Source organism: Parasteatoda tepidariorum, chromosome 5 (assembly GCF_043381705.1).
Source record: "Parasteatoda tepidariorum isolate YZ-2023 chromosome 5, CAS_Ptep_4.0, whole genome shotgun sequence".
NCBI lineage: Eukaryota > Metazoa > Arthropoda > Arachnida > Araneae > Theridiidae > Parasteatoda > Parasteatoda tepidariorum.
The window spans coordinates 49,389,709-49,414,766 of NC_092208.1; the positions used below are offsets into that span (position 1 = coordinate 49,389,709).

The 25,058-nt window shown below is 28.6% G+C and overlaps 1 protein-coding gene across 2 annotated transcripts in view; it reads left to right on the plus strand.

The window, feature by feature from the left end:
• The window catches only part of LOC107450166 (histone deacetylase 4), a 50,378-nt gene that overhangs the window by 20,728 nt on the left and 4,592 nt on the right, over window positions 1–25,058 (plus strand). For both annotated transcript variants that reach the window (XM_043048698.2, XM_043048700.2), the window contains 18 exons: window positions 1,085–1,185; window positions 7,148–7,270; window positions 8,623–8,749; window positions 9,746–9,893; window positions 10,798–10,957; window positions 11,430–11,667; window positions 14,042–14,167; window positions 14,564–14,697; window positions 15,825–15,874; window positions 15,979–16,046; window positions 16,733–16,890; window positions 17,558–17,613; window positions 18,743–18,830; window positions 19,673–19,792; window positions 21,440–21,537; window positions 21,639–21,757; window positions 22,853–22,922; window positions 24,423–24,571. In XM_043048698.2, the coding sequence (XP_042904632.1) occupies window positions 1,085–1,185; window positions 7,148–7,270; window positions 8,623–8,749; window positions 9,746–9,893; window positions 10,798–10,957; window positions 11,430–11,667; window positions 14,042–14,167; window positions 14,564–14,697; window positions 15,825–15,874; window positions 15,979–16,046; window positions 16,733–16,890; window positions 17,558–17,613; window positions 18,743–18,830; window positions 19,673–19,792; window positions 21,440–21,537; window positions 21,639–21,757; window positions 22,853–22,922; window positions 24,423–24,571 (2,133 nt within the window). The remainder of the gene's footprint in view (window positions 1–1,084; window positions 1,186–7,147; window positions 7,271–8,622; window positions 8,750–9,745; window positions 9,894–10,797; window positions 10,958–11,429; window positions 11,668–14,041; window positions 14,168–14,563; window positions 14,698–15,824; window positions 15,875–15,978; window positions 16,047–16,732; window positions 16,891–17,557; window positions 17,614–18,742; window positions 18,831–19,672; window positions 19,793–21,439; window positions 21,538–21,638; window positions 21,758–22,852; window positions 22,923–24,422; window positions 24,572–25,058) is intronic.

Below are 25,058 nucleotides of genomic sequence, written 5' to 3' on the forward strand. Positions count from 1 at the left end.
AAAAACGGACCCTTTGCGAAATTCTTGTTTTAAAAAACTGAGTTTGTGCCGTTTTAGCTCATATTTTTGAAACTACAACTCTTTGAAAGACATGATTTTTATGTTATTTTTTTTTCTCTCATAAAAACAGTATCTTATTTTCATATATTAACAGAAACAACTTGGCATGACGAACCCGTTTGTACAGTAATTTTAGATTCAGAAAATGAATAGATTTTCCATTAATTCACAAAAATCCTGAACAGATAGATCACTAGTTTTTGTCATTTTTTTTACAAAATCAAGATCTCAATTTCAGAAATTCTCAAAATTATGAGCAGACTTATTTACAGATATATACCCTGTAATAACTTATGAAATCTTTATATGGTGACTGTTATCTTATGTATCTTAATGCGGGGACATATACACTGCTGTTAGTTTTCTTTTGGGATAATTAAAATCTACCATAAAAACTGAACAAAAGCACGATATTGATTCAAAATAAATTAAATAAATAACTAATAAATTGTATAAGTTCAAATAATCCCCTTAGTCCAGTGTTTCCCAAACTGTGGTACACGTATCCCCAGGGGTACGGGAACATTTTAGCGGAGGTACGCGTTCTTATGCGAAATATCTTGCAACAAACGAAAATTTCAAAAATTTTTATTTAAAAACAAAGCTAGCCATGAAAATTTACGATTACGTATTTTTCTATTGGCTATTTATTTTTTTGCAGAGTTAGCAGTTAATAATTAGTGGTGTCAACAGCCAGTTGTGATTTGTAACTTTCGTGCAATTTTTTTGTAGAAAAAAATACATTCATTTTTTCATCAGAGGTGCACAGCTTAACGAAAAATTTAGAAAGGGTACACAAAACTCATAAGTTTGGGAAACACTGCCTTAGTCGGTAGTTGCAGCGTTCTCTTCGGGGAAATCCTGCTCTAAAGTTATGTATCTCCAGTTTTTGTTGCTGTTAGTCATTTATTAATTCGTGACGAAGCGTCAAAGACGGGACAAACTGCTTTTATTTTCCCGTATTTTTAAATATTGCAGTGGTATTGTTTGATTGTAAGAAATGTTGTGTTATTTTTTTCCATAGTTGAAACCAGTAAATGCGATAATACATCAGGATCTTCTCCTCCTAATGGTGCAATATTGCAATCATTACCGGGCATTAATGGAAGGTCTACTATACAAGAGGTAAAATAAGAATTTTTCTTAATATTGCAATTCTTTTTTTTCTCTATATTCCATTAATTGTCTTAGAATTTTTCGCAATATTTCTTGCACCACCATGCAATTTTTCTTCATAGTTCATTATTTTATAACATTTTATTCTTTATCTTTCAATTTTCTCAAATATTTCTTTATTTTTTTAACATTTCTTTCATTGTCATAATATTTTTTTTTCTCAATATCAATATTTCTTTCAATATCTTACAATATTTCTTAATCTTACTTTTTTTTATCTATATTATATTAGTTAAAAATTATTGTAGTAACGAATTTGTTTAAAAATAAACGATTCAGATTTTGTTTTTTCCATTTATAAGGAGTTAAAAATGATTTTTTTCTTCTTTTTGACAAAAGTATTTTATTGCTATTATGATTCTATTTTTATAAAGGTATACTTTATTTTCCTTAACTTTAAGGAGAAACTTTATGTAATTTTATTTCGACTATCTTAAAAGAAAAAAAAATTAAACGAATTCTCAAAAAAATCAATTACTGGAAAGATAGGGGTGGTATGACAAATACGTCTATCTGACGTCATGTGTGGTAGGCGGTCTCACATAAAATTTATTTTCGCTTACCGCCTTCAAACAGCCCGAAATAGAACAATTTCTATAAAAAAAAATTCGTCTAACGAGTAGGAGACGAAAGGAACACGAAATAAAGTAAGAAAATTACCGCTTCCTGTCCAGCTATTTTTAGCTCCAGTCGACCACTAACTTTGATTGTAAAAAATTATAAACAAAGAATTTCACTTACAAATTGAAGTGAACAACATGTTTACGGGCTTCTCTACGAATATACCCACCTAGGGTAAAAATAACATATTGATTTTAGTCTCTTTTTAAATGGTAGAGGAAAATGGTTGACATAAATTTCGCTACTTCGTTTATAAATAGCCCATACATTCCTTTTTCTAAATTTAAACTCTTGTTATGAGATTATATTTATAATCTACACCCACGAAAAATTTCTACTATGGCGTTAAAGGTTTATATTCTAGACAAATGATTTGTGATATTCTATTCTTGTTGTACTGAATTTAATATTAGATAGAACCAAAAATACCTGCTGAAGTGAAAAATAATTTTAACCTTTAAAAGTATCGAAATAACTTTTTATGCTTAATAGGTTTCTATTTAAAAATATAATGGATTAGTAATTGCTTAAAGTCTAGTTCGTTAGTGTTGTACATAATACTATAATCTAATGAGAGAAAAAATTTAGCATCGAAGCCTAATTCAAACCTAACTAAAACTTGTTATGTTCTTTTTATTCTGAAATGTTCTGTATAATGCGCAGCGATTAATTATAATATCATTCTTTAATACTTATGAAGTTATACAATTTTATTATATACTCCAGTTTTATTTTGGTCCCAGTAAAATTCAAAATTGCTTCTACAAAATTCATACTAATCTAGAGTTTATCCTAATGGATCTAGATAACCTCGAGCAATAAATATAGGTCCTATTTAGGTTGAATTTGAAAAATTTTGCTGAATAATTGTTATTAAATATCGAATGATTCTCACAATTACATATAGGCCCTATCTGAGCAAAATAGTAGAGGCGTCATTAGGCTTTATTTGGCCGTGATTTTCAAATATTGGTCCTATGATAGCCCATATAATAAATCTATAATTTAGACAATCTCGAAAAGAGAGTGTTTCTTAATTTAATCCATTTCTGATAAATTTGTTTTATGTTTATCTTCAAAAATATATCCCACAGCGTTTGAATAACTGTTCTTCTCGTTAAGTAATCTGCAGCGATACATAAAATTGGCCGCACATTTTCGTTCTTTATCTGCTTATAACTTTTTGGTGTTCAATAATTACCGCCTGAAATACATATTAATAAAATACTTATCAAAGACGAATCACTAGGGAGGAAGGTGAGATGAAGAAGATTAAAAGCAGTTTCCTTGCCTAATGAAACTCGTGTTTCTAGTTATCGCTCTTTAAGCCTTTTTAGGTTCCTTCGGCAATGAAACAGGTTTTGATGTTCTCATTCCCACTCTCTTCAGTTGGGATTCGTCGAATATCGATAGCGTTTTTGTTTTTCCCCTGATTAATTATTAATTCACGACCTCTAATGTGTATACTTGTTTACAATCATTTTAAACATTTGTATTAAGATCGGTCGTTACCAAACACCCTATATATTCTAGGGTAATTTAAAGAAATAATAAAACTGCTTAATTTCACGCTAATATGTTTTTGCTTTGAAAAAGTAATAAGATGAATCAGTAAATCAAGGGCTAATGAAACGAACTTTTAATTTTCAAGATCACGTATAAGTCAACAACATTTGGTGGTTACTGTTAGGGTTAAAGTAATAAAAATTACTTATCGATAAATCAGGGTTCAATAAAACGACCTTTAAGCTTTCTATAACACGTATGAGTCAACGTTTGGCAATTAGTTACTCACTTTTCTTTTATGAACAATGTGTAACTAATATCATATCAATTACGATATTCAGGGTTAATATCATGACAAATTCGCAAAAAATAATACATAAAAAATACGCCCTCTTATTAAAATGTTATTTTTATCCAAATTGTACAATTATGATTCGTTCTACCAAAAGTGTTTTTCTGAAATAAATACTCGTAAATTTTGCTCGACGTTTTACTATATCGTAATTGCATATCAACTCCACCCATTTTAGTGAGGTTAACATAACACATTAGTAGGTTTTAGAACTCGATGGAAATGACTAAGAAAAATTTGTTTTCTCAATAAATCTTAGACAGTAATTGCTTTAGAGTTAAAATATTATTTTTATTGTGAAGTTACTGTTAAGGTAAAAATTATTTCTAATGCGTATATTATTTTTTAATCTTTAACAAATTATTGAACTTTCGTGTAATAATAAAGGGTGTATACATTTTTGACGTCTTGTCAAAAATGAAGTTAGAAAAAACGTACAAATTTGGGGACGTCAATTAATAAAGTGAGAAAAAAATAGAAATGGTATCGAAACATGGAAAATCATTAACTAAGAAATAGAGACTACTGACATCAAAACTTGTTTGATTGCTGAAAAAATTGAAAGGCAGCTATTCATAGAAACACCATAAAATTTAATCTGTTTTTCAAACAGATTTTGTTGTTTTGAATTTCCCGTTCCTCGATATTAGATTTGTCAGATTTGAGAGTATTTTTCAGATTTTGATGACGTTTTTGTTTTTTACTTGCATAAATACTAATTTGCGGCTGCTAATGTGTATGTCTATTGCCCTCGTTTTTAACAAGGAGTTCAAAAGTATAAATTAAGGGCAGTCATTACGGAACACCCCGTATAATCTGTGAGGATCACTACCAGTTTAATTAACTTCAATTGCATACTCAGCATTTTTATTGTGTCAATATCACACTATTTTGATCATTTAAAACCCTGACAACCGTTATGTGAATGTTTTGAATATGCCATAGTTTCCGTAAAATCTTTAAAACGATTTCTAAATCTTAATAATTTTCAAATCTTTATAATTTAATGTTTTATTTATTATCAAGTAATAAAGAATGAATATGCGTAATGGGTGTAAATTTAGCAGTAATCCGAACTAGTAAAACCGCAGCTTAACTTAGCTAACTTAACTTAAAAATTTTGAAACCTTGCCAAAAATGATGTAATTTACGCATGTTGAGTCTATAACGTGTCATTGGCAAAAAAAAAAAATTTAAATCCGGCTTATTTCAAACACGTTTCCAATAATTTCTATTGGTTAGAAAATAAAGAAGAAAAGAAGTGGGTAAACGATTGATAGAATTACAATTTCAAGACAGGAGAAAATCGTTATTTTTTTACGCTAATAACCCCCTCAGTAAGCATCAGATATCCTCTTCTATTGAGGACATTTATTAAATTTTTTAATCGAAAAGAACAAACAAATTCATTTAAATATGTGGTGGTTGTGTTCAGGATAGGGGTTGATCTAGAAATTTTTCCGGGGGGGGGTCATAGAGTCATATTCCCCCCCCCTCCACAATTAATTTTTTTTAAATATTTTTTTGGAAAAAAAAACTGGGGTTTCTATAGCTAGTCTTCTCATTTATTTTGTTCATAATGAACAATACATAACTATGACGAATTTCGTTTTAATCTTTTGGATTATGATTCTTGAAACAGTGAAGAACATAATTAGATGGAGAAAAAAAAAAATCGATTTTTCCGACCTTCCTATGTGTATATGCCTCCTTAAATAATTTTTTTTTGTAAATTATTAAAAAACTTATAATTTTATTCTATTTGTAAAAAAAAAAATTTCTGGGGGAGGGGTCATGATTCCTATGACCCCCCCCCCGCTGGATCCGCCACTGAGTCATGAGAATAATTGATAAAGTTTATATAAATTTAGTATTTATTTGCATTTAAAATATTAAGTATAAAGAAGAGTAATATAAATGAGGACGTTATGCAACAGTTAAGATTCTTCTGACGAATGAGAAGTTAGAGTTAAAATTACTGATCATAACTGTCATGGTTACGATTTAGTTGAGTCGCCGCAAATATTTTTAAAAAATTTATATTGAACTCTAAAGATGCCCCTTTGTTGGAGACTTTCTGCCTTCCATTAGAAAAATCCTAGCATCACCCTCTATTTTAATTATTATTTTCCGTGCTGTATCCTAAATGCATGACTTTTGTTTAGAGATCACTGAAATAGATCTTCTAAATATGTTGTCACATAGATCTTCAAAAGGAAATTATTGCCTAAAATGCAAATATATGTTATTTTAAAAGTTAGCAGAATAGAATTACTCTTAACTGTTAATTAGAATAGCTATTATAATAAAAACTTCTTGATAACTATATATAAGGATGTGATAAATATGTATTTTTGATATTGAATTTTATATTGGTATCACATATCCATTGTGACCAAACTTTTAATTTCCGAACGGTTGCAGCTAGTTATACAAATGGTGCCTATGTATGATAAAGCGGCTGTGCACTAAAAGATGCGATTGCTTACAACAGCACCACCTGGTGGAATATTGCATTGTTAGCATTTCTATCATGAAAGCGTTACAATAAAGGAGAAAATAATCTATAAAGTGTATTGATTTTAAAAGAATGTACGTTTTGTAAACATCGTGTAAAAAAAAGAAATGCATATTTATGTTTCAGACTTTAAACAGTGGGACGTAATGAAACGATCTATGTGAAAATGTCTAGTTAACTAACATAAGACACATTTATTTCTAATGAACAACGCTAAGAGAAGTTTAGACATTGAAAATAAAGGTTTGTCGCAAAATTGAGCGTTTATTTTTGAAAGTGGTAGATCCATTTGAAGCTAAAAAACCCGTTATTTATTTATTCTTTTACGATTTTAATAAGCACTGCTGCATTTTGATGTTTCATAAAATTATAGTGTTAAAAGCATCATCCAAATAGATTAATCTTTGTCAAAGACTAACCCTTAAAAAATGGAGAGAAAAAATGGACTTATTCCACTTTTAAAAATAATGGCACATTTATTTTTCTGTTTGAAAATAACTATAATGTTAATAAATCTGTTAAATAAAAACAAATAGCAGTAACACGTTGTTAAATAACAGTTCTTTATTAAATTCCACAAGGTATCTATTTGTGTCAAATCTATCTGAGACTTTTTAATTCAATTTTATCTCCAATATCTCATATCGTTTTTGAGATAGAAATGGTAACTCCAAGTTTTTTCAGCATATAGATATAGCGCTTTTCACATTACCTCTTTGTTATGTATAGTCACTTTATAATACATAGACACCACTTTTGCTTCAGTAAGTACCTTGCATATTACTTAAAACTAACGAAATATCATATTTTAACAGAATGTAAATTTCATTTAACACTTAAAACTGTTTAGCATACCAAATTAGCATTTGAAATTGTGAAACGTTCTTTAACTATATTATCATTACTTTTTTTAGGAGAGTCCTACATCCTTATATAATTCAGTCAACAGTCCAGGTAGTATCAGTGATTTCACATTGTATTCATCACCATCTTTGCCAAATATATCATTGGGGAGACCTCCTGTACCTACATCTGCTGTAAGTTTATTTTGAAATTGTTATAAGAAAACATATTATGTTCTATAAAAATGTATTTATTTAGAATTTTATCCTTCTCTTCCATTTGAATTATTTATTACTCATATGTTCATTATGCTGTAAAAAAAAAATTCTCCCCTTTTTGTTTAAAATTTTAATCTCAATGCTCTTATAAATATCTTATGAAATTCAGCTTAAGTCACAATTTTAAAATTTCTCGTGTTTTAGAAGAAACAATCGATAATTTAAATTAGGAAACATTTTTTAACATTCAATTATTATTTATTACCAAGTTTCACTTTGACACAAATTTTACTTTTTGAACGCTTGAATACACAACTTTTAAGTGAAAGAATTTCAAGCTTTTGATGTTTCAAAATTCTCAATATATATAGTTTTCCATGATCCTCTTAATAAGCATTTTTATAATTGCTTTCCAAAAATGAAGTTCAAAAAATTGCATACATTACTAGATGCTAATTAATTATTAACTAGAAATAAAAACACTATGTAACAAATCACTATTGAGAGCATTGAAACCTGTTTGATTGCCGGAGGAAACAAAGGATTTGAAAGAAAAAAAAGAAAAAGAAATTCCGTCCTGCTTTCTTCAGTAGTGATTCATTGATTTCAACTGAAACATCCTTTGCATTTGTAGGCATAAATAATTATGCCTTTTAAATAAATTGGGGCTCATATTTTCAATGTAATGCTTCCTTTAAATAACTGTAATGTGCATTCTAGTACAGGTTACATTTATTATATTAAAATGATATCTTAACTTGTTATTTGTAATTTTTTAAGTATTTAGAAATGAAATGAAATAATTAATGATTCCTATTAGAAATTATGTTGCAATCCTTTTTCTTCTTTTAATCTTTAAAATTGCGAGCAAGTGAAGCAACTTCTCCTAAAAAGAAATTATCTATATCTTAAATTTCTTTGATTGACTTTTATATATAAATGTGATTTTTAATGCATCAATTTGAACAGAAGAATAATATACACCAATACTCATAACATACCCTCCCAAGTTCTTTAGGCGCTAAGTTGTAAACATCATTATTACTTAACCCTTTGCTTACGGTAAACCACATTGTACCATCGCATGTGGTCCACATGTTGTACCAGCCGTAAGCATAGGGTTAAAGAGGTCAACAGTACACAGTTCTTGTTCACTTCTGTAAAACTCTCACTTTAGGCATATGTCTCTTCTGCTAAGGGCGATAAAATGGTGAATTAAATTTTAAGTTTATTTAAATAATGAGCTTTCTTTCAATTTTATTTTAAAGCAACTTCTATTTTTATCATATTCTATACTGAATCTTGAACATTTTTTACGCACTCTACAGGAAATTGGTAAAAGTGCTGTACCAGCTGGTTCTGAAGTACAGGGAAGAGATATTTCCACCATAAGACTAGGAATGCCTCTTACATCAAATGTCTTACATTCTTTAACATATTACCCAGCATTACCAGGTATACTCTCTATTTCTTAAAAATCTAGTTGTCCAAGTAGCCATTAATCATGCAACAATTTTTTTAAACACAATAAATTTTTAATTTTAAATAAAATTGAAATTTTTTTTAAACATAATAAGTTTTTAATTTTAAGTAAAATTGAAAAGATATCAGCTTCAAACTATTGTTTTGTTTTACAATAACTTTGATTCTCTGTTAACTTAAATGCAGGAATACTTCATTGAAATCAATATATATTATATATTTAAATCATAATAAATATATTAATGTGCATGAAAATTTCTATATTTCTTATAATTTTTTTATTTTTTGTCAAATTTAATCTGTTTATAATTCATGCATAAATAAAAATACATTAATAAATTTAAATTATTATTTATAAATGCTTTAATATACAGCATGTTTCAAAATTTGACTCACAAATTCAGAGGGGTGATAATAGATACGAAAAGGATAAAAACTTGACATAGAACAAGGGGTAACCAACTACGTTAAGAGAAAAAAGGGATTTTCCAGTCTACAATGACATAAAAACGATTCTCGAATGCACATGGAGGTGACACCTATTCTTTTAAAGTCTGCCAAATCAATGACAAACCGTGCTATTCTCAAATGTGTCTACAAGTCTTGTGATTCAGTTTGACCCCATAGGAATAGTGATTCAGTTTGACCTCATAGGAAAAAGTTGCATGGACTGTGAAACAGGTCACACTTGCCCCATTCACGATTCCAACCCTCTGAATGTTGTTTGCTGCACCATGTTCTACAATCAGTTTTTATTCTATTAGTGTATTTTATTATCCCTCTGAATTGGTTAGTTGAATTTTTAGTTAGTCTGTATAAGTTTTATAATATATATTCTTCTAAAATTTTTGTTTATAGAAATAAAAATTGATCTATTAATATATTCAAGCATATAAATTAATGAATTTGTATGAAAAATTTATATATTTTCTAATTTAAAATTTTTTTTATTTTGATTGTTTTTTACAGTGATTGATGGAGACTTCACACCTCCAACAAGTCCAGGTTATATCCAACCTACTAAAATTCTGGACGGCTCTACTGGCATCACAAGTATGCTTAGAGTATATCCTACCACAATCACTGATGCACAAGTTGCTCAAGCCAGATTACATAGGTACGTTTGTTTAATCACGTAATTTAATATAAATTAGAGTCTATATGTTCATGGTTCATAGCTTTTTTAAAAAGAGCTTAAAAGTGCTTATCTTCGATTTTCGTTTTTTAAAAGCCCTTGCTTAATTTTCCTTTTTCGGAAATGAGATTTTTTTTACCCTGTCGATTTTCGCTGTGTATTATGCAAAAGTGTTGTTTTCACGTTGTTCTATACAACGTTTTCACAATTCATTCAACTACAATCCATTTCGTCAACCCGTTGGCCCGTAACGCGTGATAGCGCCAATCATGTTACATGTTTGATGAAATACTTGGGACTGACTACTGAGTTGGGTTCGGTGAGATTCTTGCACTCTCAAATGCAACTCTGCTGCATTTTGCAAGATATTCTCAATTTCAGGCTTCATTTTACACCCTCTGAAATCGAGCCAAAAAATCTCTGTATCTTTTCATGGTGGCTAATATAATCAAGAAAAAAGTTCTTTGTCAGTAACTAGTTATTTTATCATGATGATGTAAAGTCTTTGAAATTTATTTTGCATTTTGTTAATGTAATAGTACTTAAAAATATTTTTTGAGTGCTTAAAAAGTACTTTAAAGGTGTTTATTTTTTGTTGAGATATTTGATTATGCACCCTTTATGTTAATTTAGGATGAAATTTAAAATAAAATGTTAGTTTAGCTAAGATTTTTTCACTTTGAATACCCTTTGCCATCACTGTCATCAATTACTTCTGATTTCCTTCAAAGTTAGTTGATAAATATGTTCACATTAAAGTTGTTAATTATGCTTGAATGTAGTCTATAGTCTAGCAAGTTTTCTTTTTTTTTTAATGAACTGGAATGTATTCCAATCTGTTAGTTTCATAAGTTTATTAAATAATCTACCTCAATTTCAATTCTAGAACCATTCAAAGACCTCTTGGGAGAACCCAGTCAGCTCCACTACCTCTTGGTCATCCAATGCTACAACCACAAGCCATACTTTTATCACCTCAACAAAATGAACAATATGCTCGCGAAAAGAGACTCTGTGAGCAGCAGCAACATAATCTACTCAAACAAGTAAGAGGTCTTCTGATTGATTTAATTTGCAACTTCAAGAATTAAAATATTTTTTGTCTAAATCTTTTGTACATTCTTTATCAGTTTTTTTTATTTTTAGTTCTAAAATAAATACTTTTAGAACTTTTTTAAATTGTTCTTATTTTTTCTAAGTAAGATCTAAATTGAGTTTATAAAATATATACTATTACTAACAGGTTATGGAATATCAAGAAAGAAAGAAAAATGCTTTTGATCCTTTTTTTTAATAGTTAAATTTTAAAGTGTGTAGCTTTTATGCTGTTATCCCTCTCTAAATAAAGAAATCATTTCTAAATTATTTCTGTTGCAAACTTAGATTAGTCATCATGACAGAAATTGCTTAAATCAACTAATGTATCTGTTCTCTTGTAATTATAAATGCACATACTATGTTGTAAATTTATAATCATTATTATAGCAGTTTATATTTCATAACTGATATCTTTTCCAGCACATTCGACAAACTGTATTGACCAGAGCAAGCAGTAAAAACCAAGTAGAAAACGTTGAAGAAGAAACTGAAGCAGCAGTTGCTCAAGAAATGAAGGAATCTGGGCAGCCTGAAGTAATAGACTTGACAGATGGTCGAACGAAAGAGACAGAAACTTCACAACAACAAAGAGATAGAGAAATGTTCTTGCAACAACATCGTGACTACATGACAAAGCACACTCTACAAATTAGCGATGGTAAGTGATTTGCTTTCTCAGTTCCATTTTTTAAAAAAACGAATTCTATGTACCATAGTATTGTTTTGTTGGTATTATATACTCTGTAATATTTCCTATTAGAAAACATCTACGACTTAATCAGCCAATAGAGTATAAATATCAGATGTGCTCTCACACTTAGTGATAGTGAATGCTATTCTCTCTGTCCTTTCATTTATATATTTTTGTTGTTGTTTTAATTAATATTGTTACAAAAACTGAACTATCTTTATTCCACATCATTTAAATCACCTTTGCAACATCAAACCATCTTCCACAAATGGTGACCAGGACATAATTTGAACACGCCTATCTTGACAGTTGACCACTTTGATTTGAACACGCCTACTTCAATAGATGGTCCGCATTGAACGGTTGACTTGCTAATTGTGACTGTGACATTCTCCTCATCACGCTGTTGCTATTCAGTCTAAATTACACAATATTGCTCAGTATACACTCAACTGCTAATGACAACACAGGAGCTATGTATGATCTTAATGTAACTCTCATGACCAGCGATCAAAATCCAGTGAACTTAATATGGCTCTCCAGTCTATACACAAAACAGCAATGAATCAACTAGTGGTATTCTATCACAGATAAAATTCTGGTGAAGGGGTAATGTAGTGTGTCTACCACTACAATTATTTAATTCCAGTTCACTAGTATATAAGACATGTTAACTCAATTCAATGTTGGGATACCTTTTCATGGATGAAAATTGACATTGTCGATAGCACTTGTCTTTATGTAGTACAGTAGGGAACCGATTATCCGGAACGATAGGGACCATCGCTATTCCGGCTAACTGATTTTTTCGGTTTTCTAAATCGCTACAAAAAGCCGTTTTTTTNACAACAAAGAGATAGAGAAATGTTCTTGCAACAACATCGTGACTACATGACAAAGCACACTCTACAAATTAGCGATGGTAAGTGATTTGCTTTCTCAGTTCCATTTTTTAAAAAAACAAATTCTATGTACCATAGTATTGTTTTGTTGGTATTATATACTCTGTAATATTTCCTATTAGAAAACATCTATGGCTTAATCAGCCAATAGAGTATAAAAATCAGATGTGCTCTCACACTTAGTGATAGTGAATGCTATTCTCTCTGTCCTTTCATTTATATATTTTTGTTGTTGTTTTAATTAATATTGTTACAAAAACTGGACTATCTTTATTCCACATCATTTAAATCACCTTTACAGCATCAAACCATCTTCCACAAATAGTGACCAGGACATAATTTGAACACGCCTATCTTGACAGTTTCACCCACTTTGATTTGAACACGCCTACTTCAATAGATAGTCCGCATTGAACGGTTGACTTGCTAATTGTGACTGTGACATTGTCCTCATCACGCTGTTGCTATTTAGTCTCAATTACACAATATCGCTCAGTATACACTCAACTGCTAATGACAACACAGGAGCTATGTATGATCTAAATGTAACTCTCATGACCAGCGATCAAAATCCAGTGAACTTAATACAGCTCTCCAGTCTATACACAAAACAGCAATGAATCAACTAGTGGTATTATTCATCGATTCTATCACAGATAAAATTCCGGTGAAGGGGTAATGTAGTGTGTCTACCACTACAATAATTTAATTCCAGTTCACTAGAATATAAGACATGTTAACTCAATTCTATGTTGGGAAACCTTTTCATGGATGAAAGTTGACATTGTCGATAACACTTGTCTTTATGTAGTATATGTCTATGTAAAAATGTTAGAATGATTTAAAATTATTCTCCATACATTGGTATATAAAGAATGGGAATATTTTGTATGTAATCTGTCACCTCAATTACAATTTCCAAGGGGCCAAATGATTTTGAACTTGCAATTTTTTTTCGAAAAACATGTAGAGGTTGGTTACAAGTGATACCCTTTGAGATAGTCCCCCCTTCTGCGTTTTTTTTTTTTTTTTTTTTTTTTTTTTTTTTTTTTTTTTTTTTTAGTTTCTTGTGGGTCACTACTCGAAAATTGTCAAGACTTGGCAATTTTCTTCTTCCTTTGATCACGATACAGAAATCTTTCCCAATAAATTATTGATAAATACTCTAGATGCGAAACCTGCTGCTTTTAATACAAGGCATAAAGAATATATCTGCTGTATTAAAAATTTTTGTAAAAAGTTTAGAAATGAGAGCATATTCCTATTGAACTAATCGATATGTTTAATTCATAATTTTTCCGGCTTCACAACTAGATGACTCCAATGTTTCTATTATTTAACTTTATGAATTGAAAACAAATAAAAAAATTTTATAATTAAAGAAATACATACTTCAACATATATGTGTAAAAAAGCTTACTTTAGTTAATCATTTATAGGTACCTACATCAGGCATCATTTGGGAAGGCCTCTGTCTCGAACATTATCAAGTCCTCTTGTCGCTCTTAGTCCAATTGGAAGTCCTCAGGAAACGCAAGTTCCTTCTCCTCATACATTTACAACAGGTGCAAACCTCTTTCTTCAAAGAATAACTTCATAAAAATTATATTAAAAACATTTTGGATATTGCAAAGCAATACTTAAAAGAAAGAAAAACAAGCTATTGAAATCAGATGAATTATTAATGAAATCAATCAAGGATGGATTAAAATTTTAAAAAATCCTGGTTAGTTAAGACTGAAGCTGAAAGCTGGTTATTAATGAAGTGCAAGTACATTCCAGTAACTCTATTTAATCTGGCTTTTGATAATTTTAATCCCTCCTTCGCTCTGATTGACTTTGTAGATGATTTGATTACAAATTTGTTTTTAATCACTTAAGTATTTATTTGTGACCCCTTATTGTTTAATAGTTTGAGCTCTGTTTTTTTTTTAAAAATACCAAATTTAACTTTTTAACAGGTGTTGTGTACGACAGTTTAATGTTAAAACATCAATGTGTTTGTGGTAATAATGCTCATCATCCTGAACATGGTGGTCGCCTGCAAAGTATATGGGCAAGGTTACAAGAAACCAGTCTTCTTAATAGATGCGAGGTAAGAGGCAATTTCGAATATTAAAGAGCAAATTAGCATTTATTTTTTGTCATGTTCACAATATTTGCATTTATTTTCATTTGGTGTTTTTAATAGCCTTTGTCTATACTAAACAAATCTTATCATTGCCAAAAATGCGAAAGTAAACTCATTGGATATTTATCAAATTATCTCAAGAAAAAATTTTAGTGTAGATAAAAATATAAGAAAAGTCTTACCTAAAGAGAACCAACAAATATTGGGAGGTAATATATTAAGGAAGACAAAATGTTCTGTGTTTGAACTCAAATTGACTGAGTGTCATAAAAAATAAACTCGTATGAACAATATACTGGTCATATTTAGAAAATTGCCCTTATTGAAGAGTTTTGTATTTGGATATTTTGTATTGTATTCTAATTGTCTACAGTTAACCCTATTTAAATTCCTCAAAAGTATCCTTTATAATTTGAAATAAATAGAAAAGTATTAACTTAAATAGAAAAATATTAACAAATGTATGCCATTTTTGGGAGGGGGAAATGTAATTATTCATTTTTTTTAAATGCTTCCAAAAACAGTTTTACTTTTGCAAGATGCTGAAGAGCTTTAGCTTTTTTAGCTACTTCGATGAAAAATATACTAAAGCATTCTTGAACAAAATTTGATAGCTATATTTTAAAATATGTTATTTTTATACCTCTAAAATCTTATATCTGGCTATATTATACATAAACTGTAATGTTAATTTCTTTTAATGATAAGCTAATTATTAAATTACTACAATAGCCAGTCATTTATAAATAAAATTTTCCTTCGCCTAAATGAAATAGAATTGTTGAGGTATGTAATCGTATAAATTTTTAATCTTTCCAAAAAAGGATGTTATTATGATTTAAAGAAGACTGGAATGAAAGATCATTAGAACTACAGAGGTTATAAGTTTAACAAGCTTATATTAAGAGAATTCAATCCCATTGTAAATATATGAAAATAGGCAAAATATAGGAAATTACATGTAATTAAAGTTCTGTAATACTTAATGACATACATTCTAATTGGAAATATTTTATGTTATAAAATAAATTCATATTCATTCTCAATGTTTAAAAACTTTTAAATGATAACTTTTTTTTAATTCTTTCCAGAGAGTCAGATCCAGGAAAGCAACCCTAGAAGAAATTCAGTCTTGTCATAGGTATGCTTTGAAAAAACTTTTAATGTGCATTTTTATAACTTATATTAAATCCTAAATTTACAGTTTATTAAAATATTACATTTTCTTTTTATTTGCTTGTTTAGTGAATCATATACTCTCTTATTTGGGGCCAATCCTTTGAATCGACCGAAACTTGATGCCAGCAAATTAGGTATTAAAATGGTTTTTGTTTTGATAACAGTTTTATGATTATTCATTCATACAAAGGTTGAAAACTTTTTTTTACATTATATTAAAATTAGATTACAATATGTGGTGAAACTAAACAGTTTATTGTTGCAAATACTTTTTTTTGTAAGTTTTTAAATTTCACCGAGATATACATTAAGCTTAAATTTTAAAATAAAAAGAACCAAATCATCCAATTCTTTTGTTTGTTTCAAGCAATTTCTTGTTCATATTTAATTTTAATTAACTTACCAAGATAAAAAATTGAATAAAAGATAATCATGAAGTTGGAACTTAATTATTTAAGCACTGTTTCAATTCACTAATAAAATTCTGTGTCAGTCAACTATATGATTTGAAATTATAAATCTTTTCTTTTTTTAATAAAGAATTACTTAACCTCTAACTGCATGGAAATACATTTCTCAGTTTAAATGGGTATAAAATTAAAGATTTTTAATTTAAGAAACTGAATAATATAATTATTTTATTTAATTGAAATTATTGTTTGTAACCCTTTTAATTTAAAATGGAAATTTTAAAAAAATGTTTAAAATCTAATTTTAATGTAATTTGAAACTTTTCTTTTACTTCAAATGACTTTTATAAGTTTATAATTTAATGATAATAGTAATTAAAAATAAAAGTTTAATATTTAATCAATTGCAGCTGATCTTCCAATGAAGAATTTTGTGATGTTCCCTTGTGGTGGCATTGGTGTAGATTCTGACACAACCTGGAATGATCTACACACAGCAAGTGCTGCAAGAATGGCTGCTGGATGTGTTGTTGAATTGGCCATGAAAGTAGCAACAGATGAAATAAAGGTATTATAAATATCTACATTTTAATACTTAATAGTTATGCAATACAATGATAAGCTTATTATCAATCATCATACAGAAAAACATTACTACATAAATAACCTTGAGAAAATTTTGTATATTATTAAAAAATTTAGAAATGAAAGGACTTTCCCACTATAATTTGATGTAAAATTTAGTTTTTGCTTTACTACATCTTTTAAATCAACTAGTTAGTTTGTTCATTACTTCTATATGAATAATTTTGTTTTTCTTACATTGTTTCTTTGTATATTTAATTTTGTTTTCCTTCAAACATAACTTTTTTTTAAGACAAAAGTTTTTAGGGAGTTAGATACTTTAAGTCACTAAAGGACAAAACTTACCGAGGAGTTGAAGCAATAAAATGCAGTAACAGAAATAATTTCATCATTACATATTTTAACTAAAGGGGAAAAAAGCACCAAAACATTTGTTAAAACAATTTCAGGAAAAAGAGTAACAGATTTAATAGTAACAGCACTTTTTAAATGAAATACTTATTTTGATATTTTAAAATAATTTATGTAAGAAACTTCGAAGATCAATTGATCTTTTTTCCAAATACATTTTTTGTTTAGCCTTTTTTTCAAGATTTATACATAAATCTAGAAATAGTTTACTTTCAATAAAATATTTTATTTATTTGTAGAATGGTTTTGCTATTGTCCGTCCTCCTGGACATCATGCGGAGCATCAACAAGCAATGTAAGTTTTTCTTGAATGCTTTTTATTGAAATATATATGTACGTATATCGTATAATAATAACGTGTAAATATATCATATAACCATATATAAATTACAATAAAGATATATTTTAACCGATATGAATTGCATTTATTCTGAGATTTCTAATTAACCTGTAGCAATGTTACAGTCATCACACTAACAAAGATAATTTATCATGTTACATTTTTTCCATACAATAAAATAACCTTTAATATTTATAATTGATTTAAAATTACCTTCTTAAATTCATTAAAGTATCAGAAAGAGTACCAGAGAGAGAAAAGTATCAGAGTGATCAGAAAAAAATAAGTTTAGCTATGCATGAAATAAAAGGTGTGCTTCTAACTTAAAAAAAAAATGCTATTAAAATAAAGGGAAGGAAATTATAAGGGGAATATAATTTGAATTTAAGTGGGAATAAAATAATTAGGGGGATTATGGTCAAAGAGCAATTCTCATTTTCACATGGAGCCTTCTATTCAAGATAAGAAAAACAGTGGGATTATTTCATAAAAAGAATTTACAGAAATGTTTCTCAAACCTTCTAGGAAGTAAAAAAAGGCCATTTCATACAAAATTATGACTTCAACTAATATAGTGATTGTTATCTAGATACTGATGGACTTTTTAAAAATAGCTTATATTAATCATAGAATACTTTACTTTGTTAATAGTTTTGACAGTTTATCTTCATCATGTTTCGTTTCTAGCACTTTTTTTCTCCAGTACATAACTACAAAAATAATTTTAAAATTCAGCAAAAATGATTAATGCCCTCAAAAAAAGTTCAAAAATTTATTACAATATTTTAATTAGTTTATCAATCTATTTTCAAAGTTTTACTGAATTTAAATATATTCAAAACTGTCTAGGATATATTTGTGGAAATTGTTTTAATATTTTCTTTCACATAGCTATAGCATTAGTTACAAAAATCTCTCAAATTTTTATTTTTAAAAAAGAAAGAAATAATAGTAATTAAAACATTTTCATTTACATTGCTTTCCCTTCAAAAAATTTTATTATATTTCTATATTATTAAAGCAGAATGAATTTTCTCTATAAACTAAGATTAAATTTTTACTCCAACATTTTTTAATATTACAGGGGTTTCTGCTTCTTTAATTCTGTAGCAATTGCAGCAAAACAGCTAAGAGAAAAGCTGAAGCTTGAGAAGATACTCATTCTAGATTGGGTAAGATTTGTTTGTTAAACTAATGTTCTAGAAAAACATCTTTGTTGTGCTTGTTTTAACAAGAAAAGTGAAACATCCAGGAAAGACCACCTGTAGCGACCACATTTATTTATGACCACTTTTGAGATGCACAGAATTTTCTTTATAGTTTTTGTGTCAAACAAAATCTTAAGGAGAGATCATTAAAACCTCTCCTAGGGACTGGGAAAACAGCTGCTCCAAATGCCAGAAAAGGTCAAATAAGGAAACACGTCAAAAATCATAACAAAACAAATAAAGTAGATTAAAATTAAAATGTATTCAAAATATTTGTGTGAGGTTCTTAATTAGAGAGCTCTTTTTGACGATGCAACTCATGTCGCAGTGAGAGTGCACTAAAGGCAATGCTATCAATAATTTACTTTAAGCGTTAATTTTTTTGATTTAAAAATTTATACACACTTAAACGAAAAACAAAATTGTTTATTAATTAAAATAGCTAAAATTGGTAAATTTATTTTTACACATAATTATATCAGTTGGGATCATTTTTATTAGACGCTAAATTTTATTCATCGCTCCGTCTTTTCATGACGCCAACAGAAGTGGCATTTCCGCCCCAAGAAAATTACACTAACTAAAATTGAAATTGTTTGCAAGAAATCACGTACCTTCGATAACAATTTTGAAGTCAATAGAGGTAACCTCTAAGAATGACCAACCTCCACCAACGATCATTTTACTGTGGAACGGAAAGTGGTCGCTCATGAGAGGTTTCACTGTACAAAGTTTTCTTATTATTTTTGATTGTGCTAGTGAGCTAACTGTGCACGAAAATGTAACTTGATGTTTATTTATTGAAGGATGTTCACCATGGGAATGGACTTCAACAAATATTTTATGATGATCCACATGTATTATATATTTCACTGCACCGTCATGATGATGGAAACTTTTTCCCTGGCACTGGAGCAACAGAAGAAGTAATTAAATAATATTTTATTTATAATTTAATACTTAATTTTTTTTATTATTTGTGTAATGAAAGCATTATTAGATGTTAAAATTTATTATTTACTTATGGAAAAAAATGTTTCTAGTAAGGAAACTAATAAGTGCTATTATAAACCTAACCAAAATTGCTTTAGTTGAATTATCTCTTACAATCTAAAGAGAATTGAGTAAAACGTTTTACAGCTTGTTTATATAATGCAATCGTTATTCTTATTAATATATAATGACTTATTTAAATTTTAATTAGTTTCTCTTGAAATGCATTCTATGTTAGTTAACTAATTTAAGAACTTGTATGTTACTTTGAAATAAGACTAGGCATCAAATCATGATTTTACTTTATTTATATATTTTATTTTTAATGAAAACTTTTTAAATGTGGTTTTAATCTCAAAACTTTGCAAGTTTTTAAGCAGTTTGAAAATAAATATTTTCAACTTTTTTCTTCTTCAATAATTTAGATAATTAATAATAAGACTTATAATAAGACTAATTTGATCCCACTATTTTTGTATTTAGTCACTTTTTGCATTAATAATCTATTAGCCATTCATATGCTTTTTTTTATTTTTCACAAAAGATTTTATTTCTGAACTTGTTCTCTCAAACTTAAAAAAAAAACTAATATTTAAATAGATACTAAACAACAAACTTTAAAACATGTATTAAAATTTGCACAGTCAGTTAAGTAGGTGATGAATAGCAACCAGCATTCACACATAGCAATGTACACATTAAGTTGTAACTGAAAGTATTCTCATTGATGTGGTTTGTAACTTTGGACAGAGAGGAACAAGCTTAGTTACTGTTCACATTTAGAGACTGGGGTATAAATTATGCGAATTCTCTTAAAGCCCTAGAAAGATAGAGCCTTGAATATTGGATACGGTTGGATAGTGTGTGCTGAAATTATTGTAAAAAAATTTTCATGAAACTTTTACTTCAATATTTATATTAAAAAATAAAATTACATTTGTTATATCTCTAACGAACTAAGAATTTTAAATGAAGGAATATGTTACCCCATAAAAAAAATATTTTTGTCTTCATGTTGTAAAATAATGATTTTGAGAAAATACACTCAATAATCAGTTGAACAACATTTTGAAAATCTTTATATAAATTAAGATATAACTCAAATGTTGGGACTTGAATTGAATGAAATTCCAAAGGAGAAAGTTGTTGTTTAGAGGAGAATCACTGATTTAAAGAGTCAAATATAAACTTATATCCTTGTTATATTTTTTGAGCACCACCTGCAGAATCTATTAGTATATTGTCTTGAAATGCTGGATTTTTCAGTTGGATAAATGCAGGAACAGCTTCCCAAAAAAAAATTGGCAAACTTTAACTAAATCACAAATAATAACTAGTTCCACAATTTTTTCTGCAAGTTTTTAATGCCACTGCCTCCTTACTATTAAGAGCAAATTTCTCACCAAATTTTTCATTGAGCCCCACAAACCTTCTCACAAAATATGTTTGAATGCTTTCTTGCGCAATACTTTCCTTCAGATACTATAATCATTCATTTTAACTTTTAGACAAACTACTTCTTTTTATACCTGCTATTTAAACACTCATAAGAGGATAATTTTATATTTTTGACAATTTAGGTAGGTACAGATGATGGTATTGGTTTCAACATTAACATCGCTTGGTCCAATGGTTTGAATCCGCCACTAGGAGATGCTGAATACATGGCTGCTTTCAGGTAAGTTGAATTACATTTCTTTGAGACAAAATTAGAATTCTTCAAATCCAAAATATTCGTATTAGTCATAAATTTAAAAAAATTATAATTCTCACTTTTAGGTCTCTTATAATACCAATTGTGCGTGACTTTGATCCTGAAGTAATCTTAGTAGCTTCAGGATTTGATGCTGCATGTGGGCATCCAGCTCCTCTTGGAGGATACAGAGTTACACCTGCTTGTAAGTACCTCTACTGCTTGATAATTCTGGTTTTAAAAGCAACTCAGTTCACTTTTTTTTTCAGAACTTGCCTCAGTTAGTCAGAACTAATCTTTAATATCTTTCTATGGTTTTTATAAAAGCAGCTTTGGGTGGAGTTTTTTTTAGATTTTTTGTTAAGTTTCTAACAATGAAATGTGTGGTGGAAAAACCAACTAGTAATTTCTGGTGGAAAGGCTGCACTGTCTTATATGCCGCACCAGTAAAAAACGTTTCTAATATTTTTTACATCATCACCGCACTTCCAGATTTAGATTTAGTCTCGATAATTTTTTGCCACTATTAAAGGGAAAAAAGGCATTTTAAGCGCACAAAAGAAAGCGAAAACTGCTAATTGGCTGCAATTGAACAGAAGGGGTTGAAAATTAAACATGGTGAAACTTGATTTCCAATGTGACACTGATGTCCTCATTAAAAACAGCTAGAATTTTTTTCTCATCCTTTCTCTCTTCTACACCGACTTGCTTAGTCCAATCCCAAGAATTATTCTCACAGGTGTGAGTTTCAATTTTCACTCAGGCTTTGTGTCTTTTCTTCGTCGCATGATTTTTTTTTTTTACTGCATGTAATTGTTATATACTCTAACAGACTTTTTCCAAATCTCCAGTTCTCAAACATACAAGTAATTATTCTCACGTTATGCATTAGAATTTATATTACAGTCAAAGATGATGTACAGTTCATCGGTTATTAATAATTTGTTTTACTGGAATGGGAATAATATTTAAATGAAAAAATAATAGTTAAAGATGAGAATTATATACCATTTTTTGAACAAATAACATTGATTCGCTATTTTATAAATTTTTTAAGCAAACATTTATTTTTGATTAAATCTACGTTGATCACAGAATTCTTGCGTGAAGCTCTAAAACAATTAAATCACTGGATAGGTCTCACCAATGGATAATTGGCACTTCTTACTTCATATAAACCGTGGCATATATACCGGAAATTACTGTACTTTATGCAGTTACTGTATTTCAAATAAAGTTTTAGTTTCTAAACAAATGTCAGTCACAAAAATTATTTATTTTGAATAACTTTTGTTTTCAGGTTTTGGTTACATGACTCAACAACTAATGCATTTTGCAAAAGGAAAAGTTGTTCTGGTTTTAGAAGGAGGGTAAGTAACATATACATATTAAATGTCTTACTTAGAAACTAAAATAATTACCTCCAAAAAATTTCTTTTTAGCTGAACTGCTTTCATCTCTATAATATTCTATTTTATTTTATTTATAATACACTATTTAGTACCACGATTTCCTATTTCTGTAATCCTTCCATTAAAACAGCTGATACGGGAAGCAGCGTTTGCAATTCTAAAGATGCAATGTTATTTTATTCCTATTAGAATGCCTAAACTGAACCACTTATTGAATTTAGTGACAAAAATTTTGTTTAATTTTCTCTTAATTCCAGGAAAATCACTCCAAAAATAAACATATTTGCCTTTTGTTTATAACAAACATTTTTCCATTGGCAACATATCAATGAATAGTAAAAGTCTGGAGGAAATTATCTAAACTGCTATTTCCTTTGATATTACTGCTCAATTAATGTGAAACCTCTTCAATTCTCTGTGAATGAAGAAATAATCATTCTTATCCTAGGTGTAATTTATGGTAAAAAAAGATGGGTATTGCCAATTATTTTTCTGTATTGAGAAATAGAAGGGTATATTACATCCTCGTGTGGAAATAGGAGTTTCTTGTGTGCATTCATAAATCATGACCTCTGCAAATTTCTTTACAAAGGGTTAAAATCTTCATTAATGATATGTTATTTTTGTTTAAAAACTGGATTCCCTTTTTCTATTGAAGTATTGTAAAAGATGGTTTATTTTGAAATTACAACACAGTATTATTCTAGATTTTATTTTTGCTTAGACTACAGTTCCCTGGTATATTATTAAGCTAAAATGTTCATAACCAGCGTAATGTCATATGCTTAGAACAAATATTAAAAATCTTGAAGGAAGGGGATAAAAAATAAAGATTTATTAGAAGAATAAGTCCGGTAATTATAGGTTGAACGCATATATATATTATAGCTTTGTAAAGTCACAAAATAGCGATTCCACCTCATAAAATCCATTTTCGTTTGAATCACAAGAAGTCGCCTTGTCAAGTGTCTACTGAAATTTTTTTCCCTATTTTCAATTCTACAAGCTTGCCAACAAAATATCTTTTCATTTCATAGAATTTAAGAATCTTTTAGCAATCAATTGCTGGTGGTATCGTTTTTGAATCATCATTTTGTTTTAAGAAAACCTTTCTTCAAATGTTATTTTTTTAGCACTAAAACATTTATTTAAATATTTTGCAAAGAATTTGGAAGTTAATACATAAAAGAGTTAAGAATTCAATAAACTGTTTATTCCTTTTTTTAAATGTAACCATTTGTGATCTGATTGAAAAACTAGGAATGAGTAAATTAATCACATTAATGAGATTGTTTAACCCTCTTGGTGGCGAGCTTTTAATAGATTTTCTTATGAAAATGCTTTCTCTGAATTTTAATGACATAGAAATATTATAAACAAAACATGTTGATTAGTATTTATTGGTGCATGTTTTTGATTTATCAAAAAATAAAATAGTTCTTTTCTTTCTTTAAACAGCTATGACCTTCCAGCTATATGCGATAGCTCTCAAGAAGTTGTGAAAGCATTGTTAGGAGAAGAATGTACTCCTATCAAAGAGGAAGAAATGCAACGTAAAGCTTGTCAGTCAGCCATAGATGTACTTCAAAAAACTATAGCTGTGCAAGGTAATTTATTTATATAATTTTATATTCATTATTTTATATCAGTTGGTCAAATTAAATTAAATTGATTAATTACTTCACTTGAGTAATAATACACTTTATTAATTTGATATTAAACCATTATTATGTTGGTTACTGAGTAATGATGATTAACATCAATACATGCTAATTGCATTGCATTGATTCTTTCTCCTTGTTCATTTATTAGAAAACATGTGGCTTAAATTTTTCCAGTGCAAACTACTTTCAAGATTAGAACATGGGAATGATAAATTTCTAATTTTAGGAACTAATCAATTCAAATTTCTTCTGCTTGCAGAATAAAGGGAGGGAGCAAGTGTCAATTGTATGTTTATTAGAAAGCAATAGGCTAAAATTTAGTTGATTTTAATGCTTTATTAAGTTGATTACCAAGCTCCCTAAATTGGAAAATTAAAATTATGAATTTAATTCCCCGGTACAGTATATATATATTATACATTTTTGATTT